The sequence below is a fragment of the Phalacrocorax aristotelis genome, chromosome 27 (assembly GCF_949628215.1).
Source record: "Phalacrocorax aristotelis chromosome 27, bGulAri2.1, whole genome shotgun sequence".
Taxonomy (NCBI): domain Eukaryota; kingdom Metazoa; phylum Chordata; class Aves; order Suliformes; family Phalacrocoracidae; genus Phalacrocorax; species Phalacrocorax aristotelis.
Genome location: NC_134302.1, coordinates 1,420,335 through 1,435,421, shown reverse-complemented (window position 1 = coordinate 1,435,421; position 15,087 = coordinate 1,420,335). Strand labels below are relative to the sequence as shown.

The following is a 15,087-nucleotide window of genomic DNA, read 5'->3' as shown; positions in this document are numbered from 1 at the left end:
GTAATCATTAAACTGTGCTTATCCCAACCCACAAGTTCTTTTGCTCATCCGATTCTCTTCACCATCCCACAGGGGTGGGGGGGGAGTGAGCGAGTGGCTGCCGGGGGTTCAGTTGCCAGCTGAGGCTGAACCACAACAAGCAGGCAAAGCTGGCCAAGCCAGGGCCCAGCGCTCCTCCCAGCCCCACGAGGAACACCACCTCAGCCCTCTCCTGCTTGCCCCCAAGGGAGGGGGGCGGGTAGCACCAGGGCTGCGAGACAGCCCAGGACTGGCTGCACTAGCCTGGGCACAGTGCCATGGCTGTGGCAGCCCTGCTGACAAAATGCTCTGTGCTTGGCAGCGCTGCCCTGTCCATGTGGGGGCTGATGCTCTTCCAGAACAAGACACCGGCTGCCACATTGCTCCCACAATGGGCTGCCTGGTCCCGGTGCCCTTTCCCTGAGCTGCCAGTGGGAAGCAGGAGCCCCACGGGCTCTGCCCGTCTCTCACTGCCATCTTTGTTTCAGGTGCAAGACTGCACCAACGCTGAACGGCCGCGTTTCTCCTCCATGCAACTCCTCCAGGAGCACCTGAGGGGTCCAAACCTGGGGCTTCACTGGCTAGTGCTCAAGGGTCTCATCACCCTCTCAGAAAGACCCGATACAGTGAGCAAGGCGTCAGATTGAGCCACGTTGGACAACATGGTGGCTTGGCCTTGGCTGGCAGTCAGGTGACGACTGCTCTCCCACATACCACGACCGTCTCCAGCCAGGACTGCTGCTGCCGTGATTGCTGCACCAGAAGCTGGAGGGGCGGCTGGTGCTCAGCAGCCAGAACATGTTTGCCAGGGTGGTCTCTGAACGCTTCACAAAGAGGAAATTCTGTGCTTCATCCAGGCAGGAAAAATCCAGGTCCTGCTGCCAGATGTTGTGGAGACCCTGCAGGATGCCAACAAAGACATCAAGAGGATGGCCCTGCTGGTCTTCCAAAACATGGTGCATTATATGAAGAGGAAGAAGGCCAGCCGCACCGCTCTCCAGTTCTCAGAGAAGCTCCTGCTGCTCTTTGATGATGTAAGGCTGCTGCGGGAGCCTGAGCTCTGCAGATGGATGCTGGCCCATGATAGCTGCCCTTCAGCCCAGCCCTATGTTGGCATGACCTTCTCTCCTCCTTGAGCGATCCCTCAGGGCTGTGTCCTGGGCTCTGCAGCCCATCATGGCTTCCCCCTGGCAGGCTGATGCCTCTGGGCAACTTGCGACCCCTGTTCTGGAGCCCAGCCCGGCCCCTGTGCAAAGCATCTGCAGGCCCAGAGCTGCTCTCCAAGCCCTGAGAGCTCCCCCAGCTGCGTGGCCATGCAGCAGTGGGCAGGATCCGACCGCAGAGCAGTTCGCCTCCAATCGGCCTCGCCAACGCCTTTGCTCATCGTGTCCTGCCCTCCTGTCCTCCTCCCTACCAGGAGCGCAGCCAGCTGCGAGAGACCTCCATCTGCCTCTTCAAAGACCTGATGGAGGCTGTGGTGTGGTGTGACAGAAGGAGGCTGAAGACCAAAGTGCGGAGGGGGCTGCTCCCGCTCCTCTTCCACATGAGCGACCAGAGCCCGAGCGTGGCCAAGGTGCAGATTTCAAAGCTGGCTAGTGATATGGGGAAAGGTGTGACGACACCACCAGGGTGCTCTGGGTGTGCTGGGTCAGGGCTGCTGGCAGCTGGCACGGGCGTTTCCCAGAGTTGCCCTACCTGGTCAGCAGGTCTCAGCAGCAGCAGCCCGTGGCCACCGAGGCCTGAACGCACCCTAAGGGCTGCCCAGATTTCCCTGCAGCTGTTGGAAACCAGGGCTTTGAGCCCCTGCCCCCCAGGGCTGTGCCCAATGGTACCTGAGATGTTTAGGCCAGCACACGTCCCAGCTCCCTAAGGGCAGGATCACTCCAGGGCTCAGAGCTCTGCCCACCTGGAACCGGGGCAGCTCCAGCTGAGGAGCCAAGTGTCCCTCTGGGGGATGCCCATGGGAGGTGCTGCTGCCTCTGCCCTGCCCCAGGGCCTCTGGGACTGGGGCCCTCATCGCCTACAGCGTGAGCCCACAGCTCTTGCGAGTCTGTTCTGCCGGCTGGCAGGATGAGATACCTGAGGTGGTGGCTGGGAACGGCTGGCAGCCCGGCCAAGAGCAAGGGGATGCCAGGTCTCCTTCCCCAGGCTGTGGTTCCACCTCCCATCCTCTGCTGCTCGGCAGGTTTCTAGGAAAGCCCTCACTGCTGTGGCAAAGATCCTGGAATGGGAAGAGCTCAGGCACGTGATCTGCCCACATCAGACTCAGAGGATCACAAAGTGCTTGGTAAGGACAACCCCCAAGCTCCAGGGCCCTCCCTTACCCTCGAGCACAGAGGCCGCAAGGGCTCTTCTCTGGGCCACTCTCCCCTCTCCACCTGCCAGGGTGCTGAAGGAGTCCCCAGCCCATGTGGGCTCTGGCAGAGGGCCAAAGGGGTCTATGGACCCCCGGACCACCCTCTGCCTGTGGCTCTCTCTGCTCCCCAGCCCCACAGGGCCCCTGGCTGGGAGATGGGAACAACCTGTGGGGGAAGGTGGGGGTAAGGGGATCACTGGCTGGAGGGAGTGCTCCAGCCAACTGGGGAAGGTCCTTGCCAGCCCCATGCCCTTCTGCTCTCTCCAGCTGGAGCAGGACAGGAGCAGGGCCGAAGGATACTGTCATCAGAGCCTGCCATACCTGAAGGATGCTCAGGCCCCCTTGCGCGAGGCAGCCGTGAGGTTCATCGGTGAGCCACAGCCCCCGCAGTCCCTCTTTGGGCAGCCTGGCCCCAGTCCCCGCCGCTGCACTGGCACCAAGGAGCAGCCCTGCGGCTGCCCGAGCCCCAGCTGCCCCGCGCAGGGCCTTGGCCTCCCTCTCCCACCCCTGCCCACGCAGGTGGCCTTGGTGGCCGCCTCGCTCAGTCCAACCCCACTGAGCTGCTGCTCTTCCCCGGGCTCAGCCCTGATGAGGGGGAGGAGGGCGTGCGGCCCAGCCGGCAGGGCGGGGGGCTGCGCTGCTGGGAGCGTGCTGGGGAGCAGGGGGGACTGACAGAGCTCTGTGCCTAGGGCTTGCCGCGCAGCCCCTGAGGGACCAAAGCAAGGAGAAGCTGGCCGAGATGTGCAGCGGTGAGTAGGGGCAGCGCTGTGTTGGCCGGGGCTGGAGGGGCAGGGGACAGAGCCTGGGCAGGGTGCTGCCATGGCTGGCCCTGCTCCAGGGAAGCACTTCAGGGCCAGGGGAATGTGTCGGGGCATTTGGGGCATTCCTGTGCAGCACCAGCAGCAGCAGCCGCTTTCTCCTGGCCAGGGAAAGCGGCAGGTGGGGCTGCCACGGTGTGCAGGGGATGCCTGGAAGCCTCTGCAGAGACAGCCCTTCATCTCACCTCTCTTTCTGTCACAGCCCTTCAGTCCCTGCAGGAAGACAGCGAACTCTCCATCCGTTCCCTGGCAGCTCAGACCGTCCTCAGCCTGAGCTCTCCCAGGGTGCAGGAAAGAGCACGACGCATCCTGCGAGCGCTGTGCTGCTGGTGCTGCTAAAAGCCAGGCAGAAGAGGTGCAACCTGCCTCAGGAAAATGCCTCTCTCTCAATAAAGCCGGAGCAACGAACGCCAAACCCCTGGTCTCCTTCACACGTGTAGCACCAGGAGCGTGCTGAGCAAACAGCATCCTTGCTGGCTGCTCCTGCTGCCTGCCGGTCACTCCCCCTCAGCACACCCTGGCTCCAGGCTTGTGTTACAAGTGTACCTCTCAGGGGGGCTTTCCCCCGGAGAAGCCACGTTTGTTCCCCCTGGGCAAGTCTTTTCTTTAGCGAGCCAGAAGGCAAAGGGGAAACGGCGGCCGTGAAGGCACCACGATTGCCTGGAGAGCTTCCTGACGCTCCCGCTTTCCAGCAGCTCGTGGCAGCGCAGCACCCGCTTGCTGACGCGGAAGTTGCGGACACTGCACACGACCAATATGATCAAGCAAATGCCAGTTTATTAGACACAGCACGGTTACTATAGCTCTGTAACCACCTTATTACACACAAGCCTATTGTTTATTACACACAAGCCTATTGTTAATTGGTCAGTATAGCCTTGGGCTTTATCACAAGGATAGCCGCTAGCAGCATCAGCAATTCCTGAATGTGGATTGCCCTGGTTTTGCGACACTGTAACGAGACACTCCTGCCGGCGACATGGGACGCGGCCCCTGTTGACAGGGTAGCGCCTGTGGCCAACCTTGGAATTTGCAGCTTATTAGGAAGGCGTAATGCCATCCTACAGGTCCCCACAGTAAGTTTGTACAATGCCACTTTGTAAGTCTTGGGAAATACAAAATCACAGTTGTTAGTAATGGCTACATACATTGTTTTTCACTTGCAACATCCTTGAGGCCTTCTTGTTCACAGGCAGATTAAGTCCACACAGTCTGAGCCTGGATTGTTCACCACGTGTCCTGGGCTTTCCAGATATCCCACACCCGCTGACCCAGGGTGTCCTTGTACCAAACTCCCAGCTGCTCAGCAGGGACGGAGGGGAGCAGGACCGACAGCTCTCGTCCCCTGGGAAACAGGAAACTCAAGGGGCTGCCCAGCCTGAGGACTCTGGCAAACCTGACCATCACCACGTCTGCAGCTCTGCTCGTGGCTCCCGAAGCGCCTGCAAGGGCAGCCCAGCCTTTGCACCCAAAACCCAGCAGACATCAGCAAGGCGCTAACGCGATTTCTGCACTCGGGGGACTGACATGCGAGCCAGGGTAGCAGCTTTCCTAGCTTTCTTCTTCTGAGGTGTTGGTGATGCTGGGCCCGGCCTTGAGCCTGGCAGAGCGGATGGACCTGTGGCCAAAAAGCTCTGTATAACTACAAACTCTGGTTGGAAGTCCTCAGCAAAGACCTGGCTGTCCACCCTGAAGCTTCGCTGTCACGTTTGTTAGGCTGTGGAGCTCCAGAGCAGCTGCCAGTGGAGCACAGCGGAGGACTCTTGAGCTAGGGGCCAGTCGCTGGCACTCGGCAGCTTGGTGCCGGCACAGAAAGGCTGCTGAGCTCTCAGGGTGGCAGCAACCACGGGGAGCCCAAAGGGAGGGGGCTCCTCCACTCACTGCAGGTGAGCAGTTTTCATGGATGGGAGTGAAATAAATGTTTCCCATTGGCATTACAACAGCTGGTGGATTAATAGTCCTGGTCTGCAGCGATGTTTTGGGCGGGGCTGGTGGGGGGAGGTTGGTTTTGTAAATCCTTTCCCAAAGACCTTCTCAGGTGGCTGTTAGAGTGCGAAGGAATGCTTCCAGTCACCATCACTAGGAGTAGTGTTGTACCGCTGTCACCACCATCACAGTTACCAGTCGAAACCTCCATCAGCTCACTTGTAGAAGGTCCCAAAGAACGTGCCAGAAAGAGCATTTCCAGCTGATGAGTGGTAATTCTGCTCCTGAGAAATGCCATAGTCCTGTCCCTTGAAGAGATGGTGCAGTACTTGACGTTAGGTGCTCCAGCGTTTGAATAAAAAAAGGAATGTTACAACGCTCCAGGCATTCTCTTGGGGACGGAAGGGGTGGGCGATTTCACTTTGCTATTAATACCTTGAAGCAAGTGGATTTGACCCAGCCACACCTTCTCAGCCACCCGCGGACAAGAACCACACCATGAGCGTGCACGTGGCCTGCTCAGCCCCACTCGGGCGCAACGTGGCGATTGTTAGCAATTCTGCCGCCTGGGGTTTGTTTTGGCGCCTCGGCAGTTTCTCAGCCTTCCAGGCTCTTTTGCTGGCGGGCTAGCAGGAAAAGCGGCGGCGTGCGGGGTGTGCCGCAGCCTTGTTGTCAGCCTGCCCTTGTCACCTTCGGCCAACGGCTCATCTGTTATTAGCAGAGGGCAGGACAACGAATCTTGGTGGAAGCAGCACATCCCTCAATTCACAGTGAGGGTTTCGCTGTTCAAAATGAGGCTTTGAGCTTTAAAACCGGGGTTTGGACCCTGGAAGTGAGGTTTGTGTCCTGACTGTAGGGCTTTGAGCATTGAAAGAGGGGTTTGGACAATCAAAGGGAGGCTTTGGAACTGAATAATGAGGGTTTATCCCTAAAAAGGAGGGTTTTGGATCCTAAAAGTGAGGGTTTGGGACCTTTAAATGTGGCTTTTTGTCTTTAAAACCCAGGTTTGGACCCTGAAAGTGAGGGTTTGAGTGTTAAAAATGAGGCTTTGAATGTTAGAAGAGGACTTTGAATCCGAAAATTGAGGGTTTTGCTGTTCAAAATGAGGCTTTGAGCTTTAAAACACTAGGTTGGACCCTAACAGTGAGGCTTGCAGTCCAAACTGTAAGGCTTTGATGTTGAAAGTGGGGTTTTAGGTGCTTTAAAATGAGTCCTTGGGACCCAAAAGTGAGGGTTTGATCAAAAAAAAGAGGTTTGGACCTTAACAGTGAAGGTTTGGGACTTAAAAATGAGGATTTCTGTCTTTAAAAGTGGGGTTTGGACCCTGGAAGTGAAGGTCTGGATCTCTACAACTGAGGCTTTGAGCCTAAAAAAGACAGGTTTAGAGCCTAAAAATGGGGGTTTGGGATATAAAAATGAGGCTTTGATTGTAGAACACAGGTTTGAAGCCTACGAGTGTCACTTAGGGACAGAAAACTGATGCTTTGAGTGTTAAAAGAGGGCCTTGGGCCATAAATGTGAGGGTTTGGGCCCCCAAAACTGAGGCTTTGAGCCTAAAAAAGACAGGTTTAGAGCCTGAAAGTCAGGGTTTGGGACCTAAAAATGAGGCTTTAATCCCTAATAGAGGGGCTTGGAACTTATAACTGAGGCTTTGAGAGTTAAAAGAGGGGTTTGGACCCTGAAAGTGAGGCTTTGGCTGTTCAAAATGAGGCTTTGAGCTTTAAAACAGGGATTTGGACCCTGGAAGTGAGGTTTGCGCCCTAACTGTAAGGCTTTGAGCATTAAAAGAGGGGTTTTGAAGAATAAAAGGGAGTCTTTGGAACTTAAAAATGAGGGTTTATCCCTGAAAAGGAGGGACTTGGACCCTAGAAGTGAGGGTTTGGGGCGAAAAATGAGGCTTTGATGGTAAAAGCCAGGTTTGGACCCTAAAAGTGAGGGTTTGGGACCTAAAAATGAGACACTGAGCATTAAGAGAGGATTTTGTACCCTGAAAGTGAAGGTTTGGTACATAAAACTGAGGCATTGAGAGATAAAAGAGGGGTTTGGGCACTGAAAGTGAGGGTTCAGGACCTCAAAATGAGGCACTGAGCATTAAAAGAGGGGTTTCGACCCTGAATGTGATGGTTTGTGATATAAAAATAGAGGCTTTGAACCTTAAAAGAGAGGTCATCAGATCCACAGAGTCCACTAAGCCCGGTTGTCCCTTTCCTCCACCTGGCTGGAGGCAGGGCCCCTCTAGTCTTGATCATGGCAGTCACAACTCACTTCCTGTAAATGTGAAGCAGGAGTCCCTCTGTTCGCTCAGAAATAAAATCAGCACTTCTCCTCCTCTGTCTGGGGACTTGCTCACCAGAAACTGGAGCAGCAGCTCTCCTGGAAGAGCCTCCCTGAGAGACTCTTCGTCCTTGCAGCTCACACGCTCGTGCCTCTAGGGCCGAGGTAGGCTTGCCTTCCCACCTCATCGTGTCCTCTCCGTGGTCACGCAGGTAGAACCATAGGGTGGCCCGTGGTGTGTATCCCCTCCTTTGAGCCAGAGGACGCTTGTTCCTAACAGCTGCAACACCACTCTTTTGCGGTGGGGAGCAGGGCATATCTTCCTTGAGTTGCTGGACCTCTTGGGATAGTTTCTCCACAGCAGAGACGAGCGAGGACGAGAGATTTGTCTCGTAACCCCGGAGTCCATCAATCACCTCCGCCACTGTTGGTGCCTCGTCCCCTCTCCAGGCCGTCACTGCCAATGAGGCTGCATACGAGGATGGTGCGCTCCGTACAAACTTCTGCCCCATGGCTCGTGTGCACTGGGCTTCATCTGGATCTTTGGATGACCGTTGATCATCCAGGTCACCGTAAATCACCTCAAGCAGAGGTGATTGAGATACTGGATGCCTTTCTCCATGCTTGTCCATTTTCCTGGGCGATATGTAACATCTTCTTTAAAGGGATACATTTCCTTCACTCCAGACAGGAGTCGCCTCCAGAGGCTGAGGGCTTGTGGTTTTTTTCCAATTGCTTTGTCAACGCCCCCTTCCCCAGAAAGGGATCCCAGTTGTTTGGCTTCTTTTCGCTCTAATTCCAGGCTACTGGCCCCATTATCCCAGCATCGGAGCAGCCAGGTGACAATGTGCTCACCTGAACGACGGCTGAAATCTTTTCGCATATCTCGCCGCTCGCTCAAGGACAGGGATCGTGTGGTCTCTATTTCATTTATAACTTCCTCCTCCTCTCCTCATGGCGGCCCTGCTTCTTCATCATCCTGTTCTAAAGGAGTCGACGTCTGCTTCCAATATTTCGTCTTGTGTATGGGGGCAACTGATGCTGGTACGGGTTTATTTTCTGAGCTAGCTCCGGTACTTGTTGTGGGGGTTTGAGTGGCTGCAGTGCCTGTTGTCAGGGCTGGATTGTCTACAGTGCCAGTCACTTTGCATTTCAATCCAGAGACCTTCTCTTCCCCCTGGGGGCACTGAATACTGTTGAGCAGGGCTGGGTATGCATGGGCCAGACCCCAGCATGTTGCAGTTATCTGTGTCTCTCTGGAGTTCCCAGCGTAACAACATACTTTCTCCAAATATTCTACTAGTTTTTCAGGATTCTGCACTTGTTTGGGGGTGAAACTCCAAAACACTGGGGGTGCCCACTGCCCTAGGGATTTGCCCATGCTATCCCACATGCCCTGCCACTCGTAACTATCAAGCCTCGGGGCAGATTTCTGGGTGATATTCTGAAGTTGCTTAGTCAAAACCAAAACAACATGCCCAAAAACTAACAATAAGTGCACCTTAACCACCCAAGGATGTTCAAGGTACAACAACGTTGTTGTAACAAAGGCACAGACATCATAGAACAAAGGTGCAAAGGTACAATTCTGTATTTCCTCCATATAAAATCTCTCAGAGGAGGAGGTATAATTGCTAATTGCCTCAACAAGGTGGTATCCGAAGTACAGTAACGGTTTCAGCAAAACCCCCAAATACCAGATAAAGCTGAAAACGAGTGTTTGTATAACAAATCTTGTAGGCAAAACATTACTAATCACAGCAGAACACAGCAGACTCAACAAACCAGCACCGATCTTTAACACCAACTGCAAAAAGGACAACATGGTGCTGTGACCAGCAGCTGTTGTTATCTCCAACCCTTGAGCCCCACGTTGGGCACCAAAAAGACTGTCGTGGTGTAGCCGGCAGCTCAGCCCCACACAGTCGCTCGCCCCCTCCCCCACCGGTAGATGGGGGAGGGAATCAGAAGGGTAATGCTTGTGGGTTGGGATAAGAACAGTTTAATAATGAAAATTAAAAGAAACAACAGTAGAAATGCAATGGAAAGGAGAACAACGAGAGGCGCAAAACCCTGGTGGGGGGAAGGGAATGAACCGCCGAAACAAACTGCACGCGCTGCAGCCACTCACCACCCGCCGACCCAGCACCGCCCCTTCCCATGCCGCAGCTGCCCCCATTAATATATTGGTTGTGGTGTCACGTGGGATGGAATGAACATCCCATTGGCCAGTCGGGGTCAGCAGCCCCGCCCCTCCCAGCCTCCCACTGACATGGCAGAGCGCAGGAAGGTGGAAAGGTCCCCGACCACCACAGGCACTACAGTGAAGAGGATTAACCCCTTCTCAGCCAAAACCAGCACAACCCATTAACAACATACGTGGTTTCATAATTGATTAGAACCTCCTGAATAGCCTTATTTTGGCTAAAAACTGCTTTGATGATTCTAATGACACACAGGTATTGGAACAGCATTGCTGGAATCTGAGGAAGATGCACGCCCAACGTGTCATCAGACAGACATTTCTCCTGACGATTTAATTGCCAACAGGTCCCTACGCCAGGTACCACGATGGCTTTTACGTGAACTGTTTGTGAGAAAGGTCTATTTGTAAAAAGCTAAAAGGGAAGAAAATATTCATTGACATCTCCTTATGCAAGGCTAAATTGAATAAGGCTATGTTTACTTTTCAAATACGTTATCTGTTGTAATGGAAGCTTACAAGTCTTTAGTGACCATCTGACAAGTTCGGGTCACACTTTTGTTGAACACGATTGCCCCCCTTTTGATTTTGGTGATAACGCTGAAGTACATTAAATACAGGTACTCTGAGTTACCAGTCATTAATATCAGTGTTTAATGGGATGTGTGCATGTGTCTGTATGTTGATTTCTGTTAGGGCTGGTGGCATTTACAGGAATATGCAGGTAATTTTACTCTGTGGGGGCTTTTGTTCCTATATCTACTGAAGCTTCCTGTTACCTTTGTGTCAATGCTTTTCCGCCTCTAGGCTGTGAACAACCTCAGAAATGGGACTGGCTACACAAAAAGGCTCTGTAAGGAGGTTCGGCAGCAACAGCAGCCGCCGCCGCCACCACCGCTCCTGACTGTTACGCCTCCTGCTGCTCCAGCGATGGCCGCTGAACTTCCCAAATCTCCTCTCTGTCCATCGGCAGTTTGTTGGAAGAGAAGGTAAGATTTATTTCAACATAGGCCGTGATTCTTTTCTTTCAGTAGAGCTTATTTTCCAGCCGTTTGCATTGATTCACAAGGGCTGTTGGGTTCCTCTGCTAAGACAAGCAGCGTTACCAAGTCTTCTGGGCCCCCAGGGACAATCAGTACCCACAACTAGTACGTAACTAGAACTTTAGAATTGCTTTTCAAAAATTATCTTCAGATAAACTGAATAGGATTTTTTGGCTTTTCCCCTCCCCACTCCAAAAGGTCATCCATGAGAGCCAGTACAATTCGCTCAGCAGGTGACAGACCAGGCTGGGAACTGTAAGTGTTCCACAGAAATTCAATGTATTACTACTGGTAGCCTGTTAAAGGAATCTGTAACGCATAACTTCTACAACAGCTGATTTCTAATGAAAAAGCTACGCCCAGATAGTTGCGGAGAATACAAGTGGTAAGTGATTTTGGAATGGCTTAATTTGAATTGGCTTTAACAACAGGGATCTGTGCTTGCAGTAAGAGTATTTAAAATAAAACTCCAGTCTGTGATTGAAAAGGGAACTCTGAAAAACAAACGCTTTTTGAGGAAACCATGATTACCTATAAAAACCGAATATAATTAAAGGATCAGATGGAAAGCCACCCTTTTGATTACTGGCCGAAGAAAGTGATTTCCCAGTAGAAATCAGTCTCCAACTTTCTTTTTTTCACAACTTAGTTGATACTAATTGAAGAAATTGTTGCAAAAGTCAACACTGTTATTTTCTGACAGTTTTGAATCTCTTCAGTTTAGTCATCCCGGATAGCCAAGCTGCTTTCCCTCGGCTGGAGAGAGAGGAGGCTGTTTTATCTATTATTGCAGTGTCAAGTTAGTCCTTCCTTTTGGTGTATGTGTGTTAGAGGCAGATTGTAAGGGTGCAGTGTGCTTATCAAATCTTAAAGATGAATCAAAACAAAACCCAGGATCCATCCCACAGATTGCCTAAAATCTCAAAATCGGTAAGCAAGAAAATAACAGTTCAGGGACCAGAGCAGGACAAAGACATCATCATGAGGCACCAACATAGGAAGCGTATGTGGCCGAAGCTAAAACGAGTTTGAGAGAAGATCGGTTCATATCTGTGCAGTACTTGGAAGATCGGGAGTGTGAAGTATTAAGTGTATCAAGGCGTGGCGGCGGAGCGGTGGTCACTTGGCACGAGGGAGATAGATGGGAGTCTCTTTTAAGCACGGGCAGCCTCCATCCACGGCGGCAGAGCTGAGGGTGAGGAGAGGAGACTGAGGGAACTCTTGGAGGGGAGGCTGTGGAAGGCAAGGATGAGGATGAAGAATCTAGTGTAGTCTCAAATGGACAGAAAGCAGGGAGACAGATGCTTAAGCCGATAACAAGAAGTGCTCGCCACCACGCTCCCACTTCATCTGCTTTCCTCTTTAAGATCAGGGCAGAGTGTAACAGAGAGTGACACATTTTTGCAGTTTCTTTAGAGGATCAAGTCAAGGCCGCCCGCACAGCGAACGTGCCCAAAGGACTCGGGCCCCAACTCTACGAGCACCAGCCTCTGTGCCTGTGCCTCCACCTCCCTTGTATCCCCCCACCACCCCACACACTCCCTCTTCACCTGGTCAGCCTCCCCCTGCTGGGTGCGCTCTCCCCCCTCCCTGATATCCCCCAGCTCCTACAAACATGTGCCCAGCTTGGGTACCAACAGCAGCACCAACGGCTCATTCAAATGCCATCCCAGCAATGCAAGCACCTCCTTTATAGAATCATAGAATTATTCAGGCTGGAAAAGAGCTTTAAGATCCTCGAGGCCAACCGTAAACCCACCACTGCCAAGTCCACCACTAACCCAGGTCCCTAAGTGCCACATCTACACACCTTTTAAATACCTCCAGGGATGGTGACCCAGCCACTGCCCTGGGCAGCCTGTCCCAGGGCTTGGCAACCTTTTTGGTGAAGGAATTTTTCCTGATATCCAGTCTAAACCTCCTCTGGTACAACTTGAGGCCATCCCCTCTTGTCCTACCCCTCGGCCTCCTTTTCTGGAGACTAAACAACCCCAGTTCCCTCAGCTGCTCCTTACAGGACTCAGGCTCTACACCCTGTCGCGTCCCAACCTGAGAGGAGGAGGACAAGCGATCAAGGTTCTAAATTAAGATGAAACACCACCAAACGATCAATTAAACACTTGATTTCAACACAGAAGTAACTTGACCTTGAAAAGGCAACTCCCACTTGAAAAGATGGAAAAGCATTGACGGTGGGGGTTCTTGTTAAGAATAGTTGTAAAAGAAGTGGGGGGGAGAGAGGAGGGGAGAAGAGAGAGACGGGGAAAGCTAGGGAGACATCACCACCCTTGGATCCAGCGCCGATGACGACAGACGCGATGATTTTCCGGTGGTGGGCACGTGCCAGTCTCTTTGTTGTAGTGTCTTTTATAGTCTAAGCCCCGCCTTCAGTTGTGCCTCCTGTGAGCTTATATGGTTCTTGTTCCAGAGGTTTCATGACCTTCTGTTGGCCGCCATCTTGAGGGGAGGTCGCAAGGGGTCTTTTGGGTGGTCATAAACGCCTTCCTCAAATGAACTTTGCATGACCTCAGCAAGTTGCGCTGTGAGGCCCAGCAGAACCTGGGACTGCGCATCCTCCAGCGCACCCCCCCATGCCCTGTGTCCATGAATTTCCCGCCTGCCATTTGCTACATCCCACTTTACAGCAATGTTTGAGACATTGACCCTTCCAGTCCCTTACACCTGGGATCAGAGGGGGAAGGATGCAGGGGGACAGGCTGGGGGCAGCAGGAGAGCGGGAGAGTTTTCCTGGAGGAATGTAGTCAGCATCTGCTGTCCCTACGCTGTCGCTTGGCAGGGCGAGGCACAACTGTGTTGTCTTTCCACGGTGGACGTTGCCAGCAGCCCTGCTGCAGCCGGCAGGCGAGGTCATCAAAGAGGGAGAAGACATAAGGCAGATGAGGCAGCCTGGAAGCTACTATGTGACTTCAGGCGCTGCTGCTCCACCACCTCCCGTGAGCACATCGGGATCAAGGGCAGCACCTGGAAGCAGGCCAGAGAGGTGGAAAGCAGGAGTCTTGAAAGAGGGCTGAAGAGCAGACCCCCCCGCTGCCCTGTTGTGGATCACTCCTCTGTGCCCAGTCCCCACGGCACTGGAGGTGGTCCTGAGGCGCTGGAGAGAAGCGTTGGGATGCTGCAAAGCAGCAGGCAGTGACAGCCAAGAGGCAGGTCCTCTCCTCGGCTGCACGGTCACGCCTGTGTTTAGCAAAGACCTTCTCGCTCCCTACAACTACCTGAAAGGAGGTTGTAGCGAGGTGGGTGTTGGTCTCTTCTCCCAAGTTAGTAGTGATAGGGCAAGAGGAAATGGCCTCAAGCTGCGTCAGGGGATGTTTAGATTGGGTATTAGGAATAATTTCTTTACTGAAAGAGTGGTCAGGCATTGGAAGAGGCTGCCCAGAGGGGTGCTGGAGTCACCATTCCTGGACGCATTTCAAAGACATGTAGACGTGGCACTTCAGGGCATGGTTTATGAGACGTGGTAGTGTTGGGTTGATGGTTGGACTTGATGATCCTTGACACCTTTTGCAACCTTAATGATTCTATGATTCTGTGAAAGGTTGGGTTCCGGTGGTGCCAGTGAACAATTTGTGGTGCCTGGCAGGAGCATCACGGACTAGTTGGCTCTCCTTCTGTGCTCTGAGCTTGCAGAGAGCTACAGAGGTGGAAAAACTTCTTGGCCAAGAAGATCCTCCTCAGGTGGCCCAACACGTGCCTGAAATCTACCCCCACAGTATTTAGTCTTGAAGAAGACAGACAGTCCCAAAGCATGAAGCTTTGGATGGCTGCAACAGCTTCTGGAGTCAAAAAAAGACAGCAAAGTTGGAGCACTCCTGTTTTTGTTTCTCTCAGTCAAGGCATTGTTATTTACCTCAGTGATGGGCAATGTATCAGATCTGGAGAGAGCTTTGCAAGTTGGCATTTCCAGCGTCAGGGATGTCTAATGAGGGCAAACACCATCTGCACAGGTCTGACTGAGCTTTCTAGCGCCTGGAAGCCCTGGTAGCTGCTTCTGGTCAGGCTCCTTGGGCCTTTACTAATAACAGCAATGAAATACGTATATATATTTGACATATATATATTTTAAAACTTTTGTTTCTTTGTTTGCTTTTCAGCAGGTATCTTGGGAAGAAGAGTAGTAAAAAGTCAAATAAGAAAAAAAACTCTGGCCAGTTCCTCTTACGGGCAAGATGCCTTCTGTAAACGGAGCCTCTTGGGGCACAAGCATTCTTCAGCCACGGTCAGCCAAGCCAGCCCGCCTGCCATGGCGCTTTGTGAAGGGTAACAAATGCCACGCTGCCCCAGCACAAGAGCCATTGCTAAAGCGTTTGGGTGGTGAGCGGGCACACCCCGCTCAACATGCAGCTGCCAGGACCCTTCGCTTCCCTGGGTGGCGTCGGGCGCTGGCAGCTCCTGAGCGCCGAGCCGGTGATGAGTCCGGCAGTGAGGTAA

At 53.0% G+C, this 15,087-nt stretch overlaps 2 protein-coding genes across 2 annotated transcripts in view; one reads left to right on the top strand and one right to left on the bottom strand.

Annotated features, from left to right (window-relative positions):
- LOC142048798 (uncharacterized) overlaps positions 1–15,087 on the bottom strand; it is a 412,363-nt gene that overhangs the window by 120,349 nt on the left and 276,927 nt on the right. The window lies entirely within an intron of this gene.
- LOC142048770 (maestro heat-like repeat family member 5) lies at positions 430–2,963 on the top strand. The gene is made up of 6 exons (XM_075075964.1): positions 430–644; positions 876–1,052; positions 1,436–1,591; positions 2,204–2,305; positions 2,642–2,731; positions 2,958–2,963. The coding sequence occupies exons 1-6, from the start codon at positions 549–551 to the stop codon at positions 2,961–2,963; spliced, it is 627 nt and encodes a 208-aa protein (XP_074932065.1). The 5' UTR covers positions 430–548.

Coding starts and splice junctions, on each gene's coding strand:
- LOC142048770 (XM_075075964.1), top strand. CDS start 549: ATGCAACTCCTCCAGGAGCACCTGAGGGGTCCAAACCTGGGGCTTCAC. Junction 1,592..2,203: donor AGAGCCCGAGCGTGGCCAAG/GTGCAGATTTCA, acceptor GCTGCTCGGCAG/GTTTCTAGGAAAGCCCTCAC. Junction 2,306..2,641: donor AGAGGATCACAAAGTGCTTG/GTAAGGACAACC, acceptor TGCTCTCTCCAG/CTGGAGCAGGACAGGAGCAG.